Raw genomic sequence first — 19,351 nt, 5'->3', positions numbered from 1 at the left:
AATCCATGTCACCTGGCTGCAAGTGTGATTTAGTTATTACCAACACCTGTTAGGTGCCACAGGTAAGTTACAGGTGCTGTTAATTACACAAATTAGAGAAGGATCACATGATTTTTCGAACAGTGCCAATACTTTTGTCCACCCTCTTTATGTTTGGTGTGGAATTATATCCAATTTGGCTTTAGGACAATTCTTTTTGTGTTTTTTCACTTAAGACAAATTAAATGAAGATAATAATACCAAATAATTTGTGATTGCAATCATTTTCAGGAAGAAACTGAGTATTATCTGACAGAATTGCAGGGGTGTCAATACTTTTGGGCACAACTGTAGTTGCCTCATTTTTCTTCGACTTCAGACTTTGACTTTATATGGCCTTTGATGGGCTATTAGGAGGAGGTAGAGCTATCCGTTTTTATATTGATTCATATGTGGCTGTCTGGTCACACCGGTCATTTCATGGGCGTATAAGGGATAATATTAGTAATGAACTTGAGGTCTTTAAGGAGTCATGTAGTTTGTAGCACAGGGGCTGACATATTGGTGTAGCCAAAGAGGAGCCCCAAAGGCAAGGGATCGCTACCACCTTCAGAGCAGGCGATGAGCTATTAAACCACACAGGGGCCCTCTTCTGTCTGTGTCCGCTCCAGTTTGTAGGGTCATGCTAGTGACATTAAAGGGGTTAATTTGTAAGATGGAGATTATGGTAGTTTAACAAATTCAGCCTCCCTATCCTTCCTGCTCCCTCCTCACCATCTATACAGTCTCCAAGGTTGCATAGTGACCATGGCTCTCCGCAGCATTCAGGCTGCTCCATGGTAACTGGGACATCAGAGATGCCGATTGTACGGCCAGAGACCAGGACGTCTCCTCCCTGCATCGTGCAGAGTGCTACATGGGGCGAAAAGTGGCCGATCAGCATCTGATTGTGTCCCTGACGGCTCCTGTCGCTTCCCTGGTGAATACTTGTCCATGCTTTATTCCTGTCTTCTCCGCACGTCTGGTCTGTGTATCCTCCAGTGTGGTCTCATGCTCCATTACATGTGATTACATGTTTTAGTCTGACATGTGACTCGGGGACTGTTCACTGGGGCTTCTGGATTTTAGGGATTCTATTTAAGTGAAGCTGAGTCTCTGGGTAGGGAAAAGTTCTGCAACTTTCTAATAGACTTTTCTCTGCTTGCTGTCTGAAACCTGTAGATATAGAATACTTCTCACAGAGTTCAGACCCCCGCCGATCATAGTGATGGTATATGCTAGCGATATATGGGAATAACCCTTTAGTGTCCTGGTTCAGCTTGTCGCTCTGGTGTTACATTACACTGACCCTTTTACTTTTTCTGTTTTCTTCTTTTTTTTTCACCCTGAACCTCAATATTATAAACCCTCGTCATTTCCTCTGTCCACCTCCTGACTACCCATCTCTGTCAATCATACATTTTTCTAACGCTTTATTACGCCACGGCACATGTCTGCCTCCTGTGAATATTCCTCCCACCCATGTCCCCTTGACCCTCTCGCTAACACCTGTCCATTGTCCTTATCGTTCCATTCATCTCTCACCTCCCTATCCCCATCTTGGTCCCATCCACCTCCTCTCCTTCTGGATTTTCTCAGGACTCTTCAACTGCAACAAAGATGGTGTTTGCCCATGGTATGGATGCCCAGAGGCCTCGTCTCATCCCACCCACCGTCCTTTACCCCATGCCAAATAACAGTTTGACTACCTGTCCGATGTCAGCTGGAGAACCATGGATGCCAGGACTTTACAGACACAACCCTGCGGAGCAGAGGAACAGCACTGGCCTGGACCCGTTTCTGTTTTCGGGGGAGATTGCTGCAGCTGGGTTGATCTTCGGGTTTATCTGGATCCTCTCGGTGTTCGGCAACGCTTTGGTTTGTTTGGTCATTCATCGGAGCCGTCGGACTCAGTCAACAACAAATTACTTTGTGGTCTCTTTGGCATGTGCGGACTTGTTGCTCAGCCTTGGTAGTGCCCCGTTCACTTTGTTACAAATCACCTCTGGCCGCTGGGCACTGGGCAGCGCCATGTGTAAATTGGCACGTTATTTTCACTACCTGACCCCTGGAGTACAAATTTACGTGCTTTTATCCATCTGCCTTGATCGTTTTTACACCATCTTGTACCCTCTGAGCTTTAAGGTCTCCAGAGAAAAAGCCAAAAGGATGATCGTGGCATCGTGGCTCTTTGATGCCGCCTTTGTTTCTCCAGCGTTCTTCTTTTTCGATGTCGTGGACGGGCACTGCAACTTTTTCCCGCCTCCTTCTTGGGATGGGGCGGTGTATGGGGTGGCCCATCTTCTTGTGGGCTTCCTGGTGCCATCTGCTCTCATCCTCCTTTTTTACCAGAAAGTAGTGAAATATATTTGGCGCATTGGCACTGACAGACTGAGCGTCAGACGCACCATGAACATTGTGCCCAGAACCAAAGTGAAAACCATCAAGATGTTCTTGATGTTAAATACAATATTCCTGGTATCATGGATGCCCTTCTACGTGGTGCAGCTGTGGCACCCAGATGAGAATGACCAGCGTCAGTGCTGCCTCGCTTACCTGGCAGTCTCTTGGCTTTCCTTTGGATCCTCGGCAGCCAAGCCAACATTGTACTCGGTATACAATGCCAACTTCCGACGTGGCATGAAAGAGACCTTCTGTATGTCATCCATGAAGTGCTATCGGAGCAACGCGTACACCATCACCACCAGCTCCCGTATGGCTAAAAGGAACTACGTTGGCATTTGTGAAATGCCAATCCCGGGCAAAACGGCTGTGAAGGAGTCCGTTTATGACTCATTTGACCGGGAAGCTAAAGAGAAAAAACTGGCTTGGCCCATCGATTCCAACCCTCCGAACACATTTGTGTGATCATCCATTAAAGACATGCACCCATCATGATACCAATACATGGCTCGCCGGTCCAAAAACAAGATCCTCCTGGCGGATCATCATCTACAAGACATGCTGAGTTTTATTTTGTAAAAAAAAAAAAAAGTATTTTAATTGAAGCAATATTTATTTTGTGAAACTGAAATATAAAACATAAAAATAAGTAAAAATGAAAAAAAAAAATTAAAAGCTAAGAAAATGGTTTTGTAAATAAAATATATCCGCAAGTTCATAAAATAAGAATCCCCTAAATTTCCATGTCAAGTATGGTCTGTGTCACTTCGTAGTCTGATTTCACTGTAACATTATTTTTATCTTTTTTTGACCCATGAATTCAGATTGGAGGCCCCAATGTATAGGTGTCTTGTCTATATGACCTGAGCATCAGCGAGGGACTCCATCACCATGCTCAGACCCTCTTGTTCCTTGTCTCATTCGATCATCACTTGTTTATAAAAAGGGCTAAATTTAGATAAAATGTCCCTGAACTGCTCGACTGATGCCTGCCCTGTTTTCATTTTGGCATTGTTTTTTTTTTTTTTAAATAATTTTTGGACTTTTTTTTTTTGCAGATGAACAGAATTAACAAGACTCTTTCTGACTACGGCTATGTAACATTTAAAGGGAATCCATCAGCAGGTTTGTGTTGTATTCTGAGAGCAGCATGATCTAGTGGCAGCGACTCTGATTTCAGCGATGAGTCACTTGCTGGGATTTGTTTTGCTGTTTCAATAAAATCAGTGGTTTACTAGCAGAAAATTATCACTGCAGGACCAGATGTCTTGTGCCTCCTGGCTCAACCATGCCCCCTAAACATATACATTGTACACAGAAAGCTGCCAATCAGAGGTGAGGGCGGGGTTATACACAGCTCAACATTCTGAGCTCTGCAAGATCTGTATCAGAGAAAACTGTGATTCCATCACAACTGCTGCACCCACTAAAGTAAGTGATACATCGCTGGAATCGGGGTCTCTGACCCTACCTCATGCTGCTGTCAGATTACACTGCAAAAACCTGCTGACAGAAACCCTTTAAGGCAGCCCTTTAATGCCGTAATTATCAGGCCACGTCCACACAAGTGTATCTTCGGTCCTAGTCCTGTCAGTGAAAGTAAATAACCCTGACATCACTCAGACAGTACTAGGAACAATATGCAACAGGGCAGTTTAATACAGACCAAATATCCGTGTGAAAAAGATCTCGGCACGCACCGCTCTCTTCTGTATTTCAGATGACACTTGCATTGATTTCTGAGTGTGCAAAAGTAATTGGATCCCATACAAATCACCGTATAGCATCTGGTTTTAACAGATACATTTCCGTTACTAACATAAGAAACTCTTCGTTCTTGGAAATTTTATTCACTTTTAATGCATAAAAATGGATGAGCAATACAGACGAAAAAATACTCAGTCTGTGGGGATGAAAATCATATGATTTTTCTTTAACCTTTTCACCACCTTGGATTTTTTCCCTTTTTTGAGTTTTCGTTTTTTGCTCCCCTTCTTCCCAGAGCCATAACTTTTTTTTATTTTTCCATCAGTATGGCCATATGAGGGCTAGTATTTTGCAGGACGAGTTGTACTTTTGAACGACACCATTGGTTTTACCATATCGTGTACTGGAAAGCGGGAAACAAATTCAAAGTGCGGTGAAATTACAAAAAAAGTGCAATTGCACAATTGCTTTTTGTTTTTGTTTTACCATGTGCACTAAATGCTAAACCTGACCTGCCATTATGGTTCTCCAGGTCATTATGAGTTTGTAGATACCAAACATGTCTAGGTTCTTTTTTATTTAACCCCTTCCCGACATGTGCCGTACATATACATATGTGGGTGCATTCCCGCAAAGAGCAGTATATGTACTGCGGCACGATCGCGCGGCCTCATGCTGAGTGCCACGGTGATCGGGTGCCAGTGTAACAGCTGACACCCCGCAGCAATGCCCACAATTGTGCAAGCACCGATCGCGGGCATTTAACCCCCTCTGATGCCACTGTCAGTAGTGACAGCGGCATAGAGAAGCATCATGTAGGGAGGAGGCTCCCTGCGTGCTTCCATCAGGACATTGCAATGCGATTGCGATGGCCTGATGGCCTCCATGGAGACCCCCGGCACCAAGATGGCCGCGGGGTCCTTCCGGGTCCCACAGGGAAGGTGGCTTGCGAGTGCCTGCTGAGAGCAGGTGCCGGCATACCTCCTTCGCTGCCTATCAGATTGCTGATCTGATACAGTGCAGTGTCAGATCAGCGATCTGACATTATATAGTGATGTCCCAGCATGGGACAATGTCATAACGCAAAAAAAAAAAAATATATTAGAAAGTGTAAAAATATTTTTTAACATCCCTAAATAAAGAAAAAATATTTTTTACAATAAATACATTTATGTAAATAAACTATAGAAGTACGCATAGTTGGTATCACGGTGTCTGTAACGACCCGATCTATAAAACTCCCACTAGTTAACCCCTTCAGTGAACACTATAAAAAAAATTAAAAATGAGATAAAAAGCAATGCTTTATCATCATACCGCCAAACAAAAAGTGCAATAAAATGCGATAAAAAAGCGGATGTAAATGAAAATGGTACAGCTGAAAACATTATCTTGTCCCGCAAAAAACAAGCCGCCAAACAGCATCATCAGCGAAAAAAAAAGTTATAGTTCTCAGAATAAAGCGATGCAAAAATAATTATTTTTCTATAACACAGTTTTTATTGTGTAAGAGACCAAAACATAAAAAAGATATAAATGAGGCATCACTGTAATAGTACTGACCCCAAGAATAAAGCTGCCTTATCAATTGTACCACACGCGTAACGGTATAAAAAACAAAAAGCAAATGCTAAATTTCTGGTTTTTGTTAATTCTGTCTCCCAAAAATCAGAATAGAAAGCGATCAAAAAAATGTCATGTGCCCGAAAATGGTACCAATAAAGCATCAGCTCGTCCCGCAGAAAACAAGACCTCAAATGACTCTGTCGGCTGAAATATGAAAAAAAATTATAGCTCTCAAAATATGGTGATACGAAAACTTTTTTTTGCAGTAAAAAGCGTCTTTTTTGTGTGTAACAGCAGCCGGACATGAAAACCCGATATAAATCTGGTATCGCTGTAATCGCACCGAACTGAAGAATAAAGTCGCCTAATAACTTATACCGCACGAGGAACGGCGTAAGAAATGAAAACAATTCTTCACATGTTGTTGATTTTTTTTCATTCTGCTTCCCAAAGATCGCAGTAAGGCTCGGCGCCCATTTATCCTGCGCTCTAACCTGAGCGCTTACACCGAGGTTTCCATGTAAATCTCTGAAATATGTGATTCAGACAGAACCCCCAGCGCCAGCGGAAGATACTCTATAATAAGGCAGATGGGGAGGCACTGTGGACACTGTCTCACCTGTGATCCGGCGGGGTAGGTATTTTTAGGATTGCATAAAAGTGCCATCGGCCACAGTTTTGTGTACTTCTGAAAAGGACACCACTGAACAAAGGTCAATGGAGTCCAGAGTAACTCTGCTACCTCATTATAGTGAATGGATCCCTCGGGGGTTTCATCTGAATCACGTCACTCAGAGATTTAGAAGGAAATCGCAAAGTAAGTGCTCAGCGTAGGGTGCCTTGTAAGTGTGATCCCAAACATTATGTAAAATGTTCCCAATGAAAGCTTCAACTCAATCCTACAAAAAAAAGCAAGTCCCCACTCAGGTCCGCCATCTGTTAACGGAAATATAGGCTTCAACGTTACTGGTAGTACAAAGGCTCTGGAAAAGCGAAATGGCTCCTCGCCCCCCCCCAAAGAAATTCAGCAAATTCTCCGCTCCCAAATCCAAATGCCCCCCTCCCTTCTGATCCCCAGTGTGCCTAAACCACATTTAACGCCCAAATGTTTGGCATTTCTGTTGTGATGAGCGCCTGCCTAATTTACAGGTGCGTGTCTCCAGAAGCACGGGCTGGGCATAATGCACTGGTGACTGCAACGTACTGGTCACTACAGCGTACTGGTCACTACAACGGCAGTTTGAAATTTTCACTCCGCAACATCCACTCCTGCTTGTTTCTGGTAAACACCCATGGAGTCAAAATGGTCACTACATCTGTAGATAAATTCCCAAAGGGTTATAATTTCCAAAATGGGGGTCACTCGAAGGGGGATTCTGCTTTTCTAGCACTTAGGGGCTTTTTTAATATGGAGTCCGCAAACTAGTTTAGGAAAATCTGCGCTCCAGGAGGCAATAGCACTCTGTCCCTCCCGAGTCTCTCCGTATGGCAACGTAGTACTGTACAGCCACATATGGGGTATTTGTACAGTCAGCAGAAATTGTGCGACAAATTCTGGTGCCATTTTTACCCATTTCCTAGTGTGAAAATGTAAAACTTGGGGCTAACACACAATCTTGGTGGTAAAAATGTAAATTATTTTTTCTTCACTGCCCAATGGTATAAAAGTTTGTGACACACCTGTGGTGTCAATATAATCACTGCATCTGTGGATGAATTCATTGAGAGGTTTAATTGGTAAAATGAGGTCACTTATTGGGGTTTCTGCTGTTCTGGCACCTCAGGGGTTCTGTCAATGTAACATGGCAACCTCAAACAAGTGCAACAAAATCTGCACTGTAATATGGCCGCTAGTTCCCTTCTGAGCTTTGAACTGGGCCTCAAAAGTAGTTTTCGACCACATATGGGGTATCAGTGAACTCTGGAGAAATTGCATAACAAACTTTGGGGTCCATTTTCTCCTTTTGCCCTTGTGAAAAAAACTAAATTTGTTGCTAAATAAGATTTTTATGGGAAAAATGATTTTTTTTTTTTAAATTCTCGCGGCTTAATGTTATAAACTTCTGTGAAGCAGCGGGGGGGGGGTTCAAGGTGCTCAATGCACATCTAGATAAGGTCCCAAAGGGGTCTAGTTTCTAAAATGGTGTGACTTGTGGGGGGTTTTAAAGAGACATGACGTCTGCTAATTATTCCAGTAAATTTTACGTTCCAAAAGTCAAATGGCGCTCCTTCCCTTCCAAGCCTTGACGTGCGCCCAAACAATAGTACTCCCCAACATATTGGGTATCTGCGCACTCGGGAGAAATGGCACATAATTTGGAGCTAAAAAAAGTTTTATCTGGGAAAAATGTGATTTACTTTTTTTTTTTAAATTTTCGCGGCTTAACGTTATAAACTTCTGTGAAGCTCCTGGAGTTTCAAGGTGCTCAATACACATGTAGATAAGTTCCCTAAGGGGTCTAGTTTAAAAAATGGTGTCACTTGTTGGGGGTTTCCACTGTAGGCACATCAGGGGCTCTCCAAACATGACATGGCGGCTGCTAATTATGCCAGCAAATTTTACATTCAAAAAGTGAAATGGCACTCCTTCCTTTCTGAGCTCTGCCGTGCGCCCAAACAGTAGATTTCCCGCACATATGGGATATCGACGTGCTCAGGAGAAATTGCACAACAAGATGGATTGTCCATTTTCTCCTGTTACCCTTGCAAAAGAAAAAAAAAATTAGGTCTAAAGGAAATTTTTTGTGAAAAAAGTAAATATTTTTCCTTCCACATTCCAGAAATTCCTGTGAAGCACCTGAAGGGTTAATAAACTTCTTGAACACAGTTTTGAGCACCTCGACGGGTGCAGTTTATAGAATGGGGTCATTTTTGGGTATTTTCTGTCATATAGGCCCCTCAAAGTTAGTTCAAGTGTGAGGTGGTCCCTAAAAAAATGGTTTTGCAAATTTTGTTGTAAAAATGAGAAATCGCTGGTCAATTTTTAACACTTATAACTTTGTAACAAAATCATTTTTTTTCCAAAATTGTACTGATGTAAAGTATACGTGAGGGAAATGTTATTTATTAGCTATTTTATGCTATATGACTCTAAGGGCAAACAAAATTTAAAAGTTTGAAAATTGCAAAATTTTCAAAATTTTCGCCAAATTTCCATTTTTTAACAAATACAGGTGATTCTGAAATTGTTTTCTCATGACATATTGTAATTTATGACAGTGGTAAAATTTCTTCCATATGACTTGCGTCAAGTCATATGGAAGAAATTTTACCACTGTCATAAATTACAATATGTCATGAGAAAACAATTTCAGAATCACCGGGATCCATTGAAGCGTTGTAGAGTTATGACCTCACAAAGTGACACTGGTCAGAAATAAAAGCATTGGCCTGGTCAGAAAGGTGAAAACAGGCTTCTGGGTGAAGCGGTTAAGTGTTGAAAAAAAGATACAAAATTTGTTTAAAAAAATAAATAAATAAAAAAGTCACCATTTTCCGAGACCTGTAGCATCTCCAATCATCAATAAAAAGAATTTTGGGGATATGTCAAAAGAAAAGTCAAAGATGTGTTATAGGATTTTTGCAGGATGAAATGATGAAATGGTAAGACAGGCTGTTGAGAAGGCCGAACTTTTAAATTCCTATTTTGCATCTGTTTTCTCTCAGAAAGGAAATGTAACATCAACTGATCTTCACTGTCCTATTAAAGGAATAGAAGAATCCAGGATATCTATAAACAGAAAGATAGTGAGGAAACACTTAGCTAACCTAAATGAATTCAAGTTTCCAGGTCCAGTTGAATTACACCCCAGAGTACTGAATGAGATAGCAGAAGAAATTTTGAACCACTCTCCATGAAAAGTCTTGGAGAATAGGAGAAGTCCGAGAAGACTGGAGAAGAGAAAATTGTTATGAATGAGTCACCGTAAGAGGCAAAAACAGAATGCTAGCTAAGTCCAGAAAACCAGAGAAGTTGGCAGCTATCGGATTGCAGACCCCTGAACCTATCAACAACTAGCAGTAGCCGTGGGGGGTTCCTACGATGCCCTAGACCCCTCGATCACAGCTGGAGAACTGCCTAGCCTAAAGACAAAGGGAAATCTAAACTGCCCCAGAGCAGACCCCAAAGCAATAGGCAGCCCCCAACATATAATGACGGTGAAGCAAGAAGAAAAAACACTAACACAGATAGAAAGATAGACTGAGCAAATGATGGGGCCCAAGCTAACTAGATAGGACAGGAAAGGAAAAACCCTATCAAAATAAGAGCCAACAGACTGACAGGGAAAAAGGCCCTGAAGACGCTAGGCTTCAAAAAGACTATGTCAGTACTCAGGTATTTTCTGAAGACAGAGCAGACAGACAAAAAAGGAATTCAGCTCACCCCAGCAGGGAATGGCAGAATCCAGAAAAACAAGGCAAACTAAAACCAAAACACAAATGCAAAAAGGCAAAGCAGAAAACTTAGCTTTTGAGGAGCAGGAATCAGACTGGTCTCCTAGAATCCCACAGAGAAATCACCAGCGAGGCAGAAGGGCGTCGGCTGCCTTATATCCAGTCAGATCTCCGTCGCCCAGTCATCCTCTCCCAGCTCAGGTGCTTGGTAATCAGCCTCACTACCTTCCTTCACCAGAAGAGGGGGTTCATCAGACCTCAATGGTGAAGGGGAAAATGAACTCATAACAGCAAATGTTCCTATCTTCAAAAAGGGGAAGAAGGTGGACTAAGGGAACTATAGGCCGGTGAGTCTGACTTCTATACCAGGAAAGATCTTTGTACAACATGTATGTCAGTACCTGGATAAGAATGAAGTGATTAAACAGAGTCAGCATGGGTTTGTAACTAATAAGTCATGTCAGACTAACTTAATTTCCTTCCATGACAGAATCACTGACTGGGTGGATCAGGGAAATGCTGTAGATATAGTATATCTTGACTTAAGCAAAGCATTCGACAAAGTATTTCACACGATCCTTATTGAAAAAATGACTAGGTATGGAATGGACAAGGCAACTGTTAGGTGGATTCATAACTGGCTTAGTGATCGGACCCAAAGAGTGGTCGAAAATGGCTGCACATGCAGTTAGAAGAATGTCTCAAGTGGGGTACCACAGGGCTCTGTCCTGGGCCCTGTATTGTTCAACATCTTTATCAACGATTTAGATGAAGGAATTGAGGGTAAACTGATTAAATTTGCTGATGACAAAGCTAGGAGGGATAGCTAATACTAGAGAAGAGAGAGAGGATTCAAAAAGATATAAATAAACTGGAGAAGTGGGCAGCAACTAACAATGCTTTTTAACAGGGAAAAATGCAAAGTACTACATCTGGGCAATAAAAATGAAAAAAGCATATACAGAATGGGAGGAATAGGGCTAAGCAACAGCACATGTGAAAAAGACTTGTGTATCCTAATAGATCACAGACTGCACATGAGTCAACAGTGTGATGCAGCAGCAAAAAAGGCAAATGCAATTCTAGGATGTATTAACAGAAGCATACAGTCTAGATAACGTGAAGTCATTATTGCCCTCTACTCCTCTTTGGTCAGACCTCATCTGGAATACTGTGTCCAGTTTTGGGCACCACATTTTAAAAAAAACATCAACAAATTGGAGCAAGTTCAGAAAAGAGCGACCAGAATGGTGACCGGTCTGCAAACCCTGTCTTATGAGGAAAGGTTGCAGATTTGGGAATGTTTAGCTGCAAAAGAGAAGACTGAGAGGAGACTTAATAGCTGTCTACAAATATCTAAAGGGCTGTCACATTGTAGAAGGATCAACTTTATTCTCATTTGCACAAGGAAAGACTAGAAGCAATGGGATGAAACTGAATGGGAGGAGACACAGATTAGATATTAAATGTAACGGTGAACACTCTCTGCTCATTCTTCTCGACCTTTCTGCAGCTTTCGACACTGTTGACCACCGTCTCCTACTCCTTAGGCTCCAGTCACAAGGCATTAAGGACACTGCTCTCCCCTGGTTCTCTTCCTATCTCTCTGACCGCTCCTTCAGTGTTTTGTTCGCTGGCTCCACGTCATCTCCTCTTCCTCTCACTGTCGGGGTGCCTCAGGGCTCAGTCCTTGGCCCCCTTCTCTTCTCTCTCTACACAGCCCCAATTGGACAGACCATCAGCAGATTTGGCTTTCGGTACCATCTTTATGCTGATGATACACAACTATATACGTCATTCCCCGACCTTACCCCCGCTGTACTACAGAATGCCAGTGACTGTCTGTCCGCAGTCTCCAACGTCATGTCCGCTCTCTATCTAAAACTTAACCTCTGAAAAACTGAACTTCTGCTCCCGCCATCTACTAACCTCCCTAAATCTGACATTTCCCTCTCCGTGGGTGGCACCATAATAACACCCTGGCAGCAGGCACGCTGTCTGGGTGTTATGTTTAACACCAACCTCTCCGTCACATCCCATATACAATGTCTTGCCCGCTCTTGCCGCCTACACCTAAAGAATATCTCTAGAATCCGTCCTTTTCTCACCATGGAAACAACAAAACCCTCACTGTAGCATTGATCCACTCCCGCCTGGATTACTGCAACGCTCTATTAATTGGCCTCCCCATTACTCGACTATGCCCTCTCCAGTCCATACTTAATGCAGCAGCCAGGGTCATCTACCTGGCTAATCGGTACTCGGATGCGTCCACTCTTCGCCAGTCCTTACATTGGCTGCCCGTTCATTGTAGGGTCCAATTCAAAGTACTTGTTCTCACCCACAAAGCTCTCCACGGTGCGGCACCCCCTACATCTCCTCCCTCATTTCTGTCTACCGGCCTAGCCGACCGCTGCGCTCTGCAAAAGACTTTCGACTAACCTCTGCACTAATCCGTACCTCCCACTCCCGACTCCAAGACTTTTCTCGCACTGCGCCAATCCTCTGGAATGCTCTACCCCAAGAAATTAGGACTATCCACAATTTGCACAGTTTTAGGTGCTCTCTCAAAACACATATTCAGAGCGGCCTATCACGTTCACTAATCACAATGCAATCAAACTAAAGGAACAAAAAGCGCAATAGGGTCTTATCCGGGTTATTGTTAGAAGAATAAATTAGAATCTACTCACCCTTTTCAGGAGAGGTTCAGGCATATAAGATCCGCAGTCAGCTTGCTGCACGTCCAAAGGTCAACTCTGTGACCGTAAAACTTCAGATTCTTTGGAGTAAATTCATGGACTTCAGTGCGCTGCTAGACAAATTCACTTATCCAGGTTATGAGAAAGATTAACTGTTTGTTTCCCAACGCGTTTCAAAGTGTATACCACTTCTTCATCAGGGGATGACATATATAAAGTCCATGAATTTACTCCAAAGAATATGAAGTTCACTAATCACAGTCATTCTCTGTGTAAGTGTGCGTGTGTAGCTCATTCACTATCTCTGTCCACCACCTTCTCAAGATGGTTGGACCATCAATGTAAATAGATCATTGTAAATACACACCTGTACTCTCTCCCCCACCTCATTGTAGATTGTAAGCTCTCACGAGCAGGGGCGGCTTATTTTACTTTAATTATTGTATTGTTAACGTTGTTACTTATGACTTGTGTTTTGAAACTGTTAAACTGTAAAGCGCTGCGGAATATGTTGGCACTATATAAATAAAGATTATTATTATTATATTAGAAAAAACTTTTTGACATTGAAGGTAATCAATGATTGGAACAGGCTGCCACGAGAAGTGGTGAGTTCTCCTTCAATGGAAGTCTTCAAACAGAGGCTGGACAGACATCTGTCCAAAGGGAGACAATAACCATGTGAACATATAATCTCGTAAAAGGTAAATTTTATTTATGTACTGAAGTTAAAACACATCAAAACAAAACCCCGTGTTTAGTGAAATAGTATGTAAAAATGTGTGTCTCCATAAAAAGATAAGGGACCAGACACAGCCAAAAAAAACCTATTACCCTATTCTCCACCTATCATCGTAGCTACCTACCAGAGGAGGTTGGCACACTAAGATATGATAGTGGCACCCTTGCTAGACTGCGGCTCTCCCTTCCTCCCTTTCACTGCTAATTAGTTCTTAGCAGAGAAACACCCCCAAAACAATGTTTCCACCTCCATGCTTGACAGTGGTGATGGTGTTCTTTGGATCGTAGGCAGCACTTCTCTTCCTCCGAACACGGCGAGTTGAGTTAATGTCAAAGACCTCAATTTTTTGTTCCATCTGTCCACAGCACCTTCTCCCGATCACCCACAGAATCATCCAGGTGTTCATTGGCAAACTTCAGACGGGCTTGCACATGTCACTTCTTGAGCAGGGGGACCTTGCGGGCACTGCAGGATTGTAAACCTTTACGGCGTAATGTGTTTGTCACGGGGTCCTCCGATACCACACAATCAACAGAGCGAGGGAAGTGTGAACAATCCCAAGACCTTTATAAAAGGCAAAATTAGAAGGTCCATAAACAATCCACCACACTGAGGATGCAATAGTCCAGAACAAGAATGCAGTCCAGTAACAGGATAAAATGTCCAGGAAGATAAGATACCAAAACTCTAGCATCCAGAGGATAAAATGGGTCCAAACGCTTCCTTCTTTCTGTGATAGTCTTTACACGATGCTCTCCACACAGAAACTGACTTGACCAGCTCCTGTCCTCCCCACCCCCTTCCTTGTGTCCAGAGGTAGTCAAACAAGTTGGGGCGGTTTGCAGGCCTCCCAGAGGAGAACAAAGGAGCCTTGGGGAGTAAGGAACTACAGGGGGTCATCAAGAGACAGATACAGTCAGGCTGTAGACTTACAAGGCAACAAGAAAAACACTATGATAATAAGTGAAATAGAAATATACACAAAATGATATCCACATAGCATATCACACCATCACAGTGTTAGCAATGGTTTTCTTGGTGACTGTGGTCCCAGCTGCCTTGAGATCATTAACAAGTTCCCCCGTGTAGTTTTAGGCTGATCTCTTGTCTTCCTCATGATCAAGGATACCCCAATAGTTGAGATGTTGCATGGTGCCCCAGACTGATGTCGATTGACAGTCATTTTGTATTTCTTCCTATTGCACCAACAGTTGTCTCCTTCGCACCCAGCATCTTACTTATGGTTTTGTAGCCCATTCCAGCTTTATGCAGGTCTATGATCTTGTCCCTAACATCTTTATAAAGCTCTTTGATCTTGCCCAAGTTGTAGAGGTTAGTCTGACTGGAGTCTTTTATAAAGATAACTATGTAAGACAGCTGTCTTTAATGCAGGTAATGAGTTGATTAGGAGCATCTAATTGGTCTGTACGAGCCAGAACTCTTAATGGTTGGTAGGGGATCAAATACTTATTTCTCACTGCAAAGTGCAAATAAATGTATATAATTTATACAATGTGATTTTCTGGATTTTATTTTGATATTCTCTCTCTCAATGTTAACATTATTAACCTACCCTTAAGATTATAGACTGTTCATGTCTTTGTCAGTGGGTAAACTTACAAAATCAGCAAGGGATCAAATACTTATTTTCCCCACTGTACATGTTTTTTTTTTTGGCTGTGTCTGGTCTTTTATCTTTTTATGTAGACACATTTCTACACTTTTTTGTTCACTATACAGTGGGTTTTGTTTGGCTGTGCTTTAACCTCAGTATCCAAATAGAATTCACCTTTTAAGGGATTATATGTTCACACGCTTTTCTAATACACTGCAATTAAAAATCTCCTACTGTTTTGTCTCTACTCTGACTCTACTCTCTCTTCCTGTCTTATGTTTTTTTTGGTTTTTTTTACTTCCAATGACGCTTTGTTTCAGAATTCCAGGGCATTTTGGGATAGTCACATGGGACGTTTTCAGGGGGAGAGGCTGCGATCACAGCCACAGCTGCTTTCCCCACCTTTTATATGAAGTGTCATCAGTGACCTCTTTTTCAGGGTCTGGGCTAGTCCCTGATTGTCGCGTTGTCTTAAAATTTCCACTGACAGTGCGCTCTCTTGCTGGCGAGGAAGTACACTGTCACTCAGAATTTACAACCCTCACATTATCTGTGGAGCAGGGACTAGCCCATCCCCTGAAACAGACATCACTGATGCCGTTTTGTTTCAGGCAGTGGGCAGGGGCTGTGACAGTGACCCCAGCCTCTGACCCCCTGATGACTGCTCATTTTAGTATAGCCCAGCATGCACTGGGGATTCTCAAACAAAAGTCAATGGAAGTTAGGTAATTTAAATAGAAGATAATTTTTAATTGAATTATATTAGAAAAGGGATTAGATTATTACATTAAATAGACATTAAGTATGAAATTCATCTTTGGTTTTGGATCGCCCCTTTAAGTTCAGCCGATTGGCTTGGCCCTCCATACCAGTGCCAGCTTCTCAGATGGCCCCTTGGGAAGATTAGTTGCCCACTTCTGCTTTATGGGATCAGCTAGAGTTCTGTTCATAAAGTCCTGAAAATAATGAGAGACACACAAAGCAGAACCCCATGACACTAAGGCTAAGTTTCCACAATGAGTGTTTGGTGCAGATTTTCAAAGAGAGGGAAGAAAAGGCCGATACATATAAGATGTGCATACCTGGTGTGACAGTCACTGGCTTTGTGGAGGAAGAGAGGTATGTGTCACTGCGCATGCAGCGATCAGTGATTTGAAACCGGAATGTTTTTGTGCTTCCAGCGCACTAGGTGCTGAGAGGCCACGTAAAGAGTTTAATGGGCTGGTTTTATGTGAGCATCTGCAGTGCGGGCGGGAAGTGCTCACCGTACCCATTTTCCCTGCAGGACCTGCAGTGATGTCATGATCACATGACTAGTACATGTGATATACTGTATACCTGGACCTGTAGTTCTGTCGGGTGTGTTGGGAGAGAGGTAGAACTCCCACGTGGCTCCCATAGGAGCTAAGGACACTGTGTGCTTTACCTGCAGCACAAGGATCTGAGAGACTTTCTTTGATTTACCTTTTTGCCAGAAAGGCTTTGTTTGTTTTTCCTGAACCCTGCAAAGATTTATGTTGTCTAAAATAAACCAGCAGCTGAATTACTACCAGAACTGTTCCTGTTGCTACCTTTGTGAATCAGCGGAGCGAGTCAACCCCTCACACTGGATAATCAATGAAAGTATGCTTCATTAATGGACAGAACAAGGCAATCTAAATCCACAAAAAGTGCAAATTCGCCCCTGAATGCCCAATAATAAAACAACCATACGTAGATGGTGATACACTATGTGTAAGTACAGTAGATGATATTAGCTACCGGTGCCAATAGAATAAATGATGTTGACAAAGTCAGTTCAATATGTAATCAAAGTACATGTGTGACCCATGATGAGAATCTGGGAAAAGGGGAATAAAGCCAATAGTTGGTGAATTAATCTGGCACTGAAATATGGCTTATGGCCAGCTCCCATATGGCTAATAGCCACCCGAGCTAGGAATAAAATCCATGGTACTGCGTCACCAAAACAATACAAAATGTGCACATCATACAATAAGTCTCAGAGATTGTGGCTCAGTCTACTTAGTACATTACCCTATGCAAGGATCGAATGAAGCAATGAAGGATCATGGGAACACCACAGGGAGGCTGCTTGCGGTGTGTGTCAAGATACCACAATCCTAGAAACTGTGCCTGATCTCATGGACGTAGAAGAGTGGGTAACAATACAGGGAAAAAATACACCCGATTTAAAAAAATAAAAAAAATGTGCCAATGGAAAGAGCTCCCCTGAATAAGCTGAGCAGCAGCGATACGCGTGGGGCTGTCCCTGTGCCCTGATCATTTCAGCAACCATTCACTACGGCTATGTCTTTACATTGGCACAGTTTCATTGCTTCATTTGATCCATGCATAGGGTAACGTACTAAGCAGATGCACGGTGCAGCCACAATCAGTGTTTGCACCGTCCAAATCTTTTTAACCCCTTAGATGCTGCTGTCAATAGTGACAATATCATATAAATGGTTAACAGAGTGTGGGGGCTTCCTCTTTATCCCCATCCACACCCTAAGATCATGATTATGTGGTCGTGATGTTTGCCATGGCAATTCACGACCAAATAGTGGCCTTAGAGTCTGACGGCTGTTGTCACCTGTTCAGAAGTCAACGACATTTAGGTGGTAAAAATACACATTTTCATTTCTGTCATGCCACTTTGCATTAATTCCTGAAAATTATCTGAAGGGTTAATAAACTACCTGACAGAAGTTTTCAGGGGGGTGCTATTTTTAAAATGCTATCACGTTTGGGGTTTTCCAATATAAAACACCCCCAAAGTCACTTCAAACCTGGAAAGGTCCCTCAAAAAAATAAATTTTGTAAATTTCCTTGAAAAAATGAAAAATTACTGCTACATTTTTAAACCACCTAAAATCCTAACAAAATAAATTAACGTTTTAAAAATGGTGCTGATGTAAGGCAGAATGAGGGAAATGTTATTTATTAGGCTAAGTGCACACGTACCGGAACTCTCGCGGAAATTACCGCGAGAATTCCGGAATTCCAGTCCGCGGGAAAATCGCATTTTAAATTCCCGCGATTTTCCCGCGGAAAAACTAGCATTTTACAGGCGTATTTAGCTTGCAAAATGCTAGCGTTTTTCAAGCGATCTGTAGCATCGCTTGGAGAACTGATTGACAGGTTGGTCACACTCGTCAAACACAGTGTTTGACGAGTGTGACCAACTTTTTACTACTGAGGCCGCCTATGCAGCATCAATAGTAAAAGAAAAAATGCAAAAAAAAATAAAAAATAGTGTTATTCTTACCCTCCGACGTCCCGCGCATCCGTTCCCAGTAATCCTTTGCGAAAATGCCCGCGATGCCCGCGATGACGTCCGTTCTCGCGGGATCGCGGTAATTCGCGATGACGTCGCGCGAATGACCGCGAGACTTCGCAATCCCGTGAGAACGGACGCCATCGCGGGCATTTTCGCAAAGGATTACTGGGAACGGAAGCGTGGAGGGAGGCGGGAAGGCTGCGCGGGACGCCGGAAGGTGAGAATAACAATATTTTTTATTTTTAAATTCTTTTTTTTTACAGGGATATGGTACCCAAAGCCCGGAGGACAGTCTCCTCTCCTCCGGACCGTGGGTACCATCCGCAAATGTTCTGCTTACTTTCCGCATGTTGTGCACAGCCACATGCGGGAAGTAAGCGGAACAATGCATTCCTATGGGTGCGGGATCGCCGCGATTCCGCAAATTAATGAGCATGCTGCGGTTTTTACCGCAAAGCGATTCCGCCGCGGTAAAAACCGCAGCATTAGCACAGCATTGCGGAATCCCATAGGAATGCATGGGATGCTTATTTTTCGCGTTTTCGCGGCAAAATCGCGCGATTAAAACCGCCGCGGAAACGCGAAAAAAACGCCACGTGTGAACTCAGCCTTAATGTTTTGCTGTGGTATGACTATCTGGATTAAAGGGATAATCATTCAAAGTTTGAAAATTGCTAATTTTTTTTTTAACATTTTTCTCAAATTTCTGATATTTTTTATAAATAAAAACAAAACGTACTGACCGAAATTTACCATTATCATAAAGTACAATGTGTCACGAAAAAACAATCTCAAAATCACTGAGATTTGTTGAAGCGTTCCAGAGTTATTACCACATAAAGTGACACTGGTCAGATTTAAAAAATTTAGCTCCGTCACTAAGGGGTTAACTGAAACTACTATGTTCTGAATATGTCCTG

The 19,351-nt window shown here is 42.6% G+C and overlaps 2 protein-coding genes across 4 annotated transcripts in view; one reads left to right on the top strand and one right to left on the bottom strand.

The window, feature by feature from the left end:
- GPR19 (G protein-coupled receptor 19) overlaps positions 1-3,400 on the top strand; it is a 39,606-nt gene extending 36,206 nt beyond the window's left edge. For all 3 annotated transcript variants that reach the window (XM_073544070.1, XM_073544072.1, XM_073544071.1), the window contains exon 2: positions 1,618-3,400. In XM_073544070.1, coding sequence (XP_073400171.1) covers positions 1,618-2,886 — 1,269 coding nt within the window. In that variant the 3' untranslated portion in view covers positions 2,887-3,400. The remainder of the gene's footprint in view (positions 1-1,617) is intronic.
- Positions 1-12,827, bottom strand: part of LOC141048480 (uncharacterized) — a 53,795-nt gene extending 40,968 nt beyond the window's left edge. Inside the window, exon 1 of the mRNA XM_073544077.1 lies at positions 12,783-12,827. The gene's annotated coding sequence lies outside the window, so the exon portion shown is untranslated. The remainder of the gene's footprint in view (positions 1-12,782) is intronic.
- Between the last annotated feature and the right edge of the window lie 6,524 nt (positions 12,828-19,351).

The sequence above is a fragment of the Dendrobates tinctorius genome, unplaced genomic scaffold, assembly GCF_039654945.1.
Source record: "Dendrobates tinctorius isolate UK_male_01 unplaced genomic scaffold, ASM3965494v1 ptg000136l, whole genome shotgun sequence".
In the NCBI taxonomy this organism is placed as follows: Eukaryota; Metazoa; Chordata; class Amphibia; order Anura; family Dendrobatidae; genus Dendrobates; species Dendrobates tinctorius.
The sequence above is the reverse complement of the archived record's forward strand: the minus strand, read 5'-3'. Positions and strand labels throughout refer to the sequence as shown.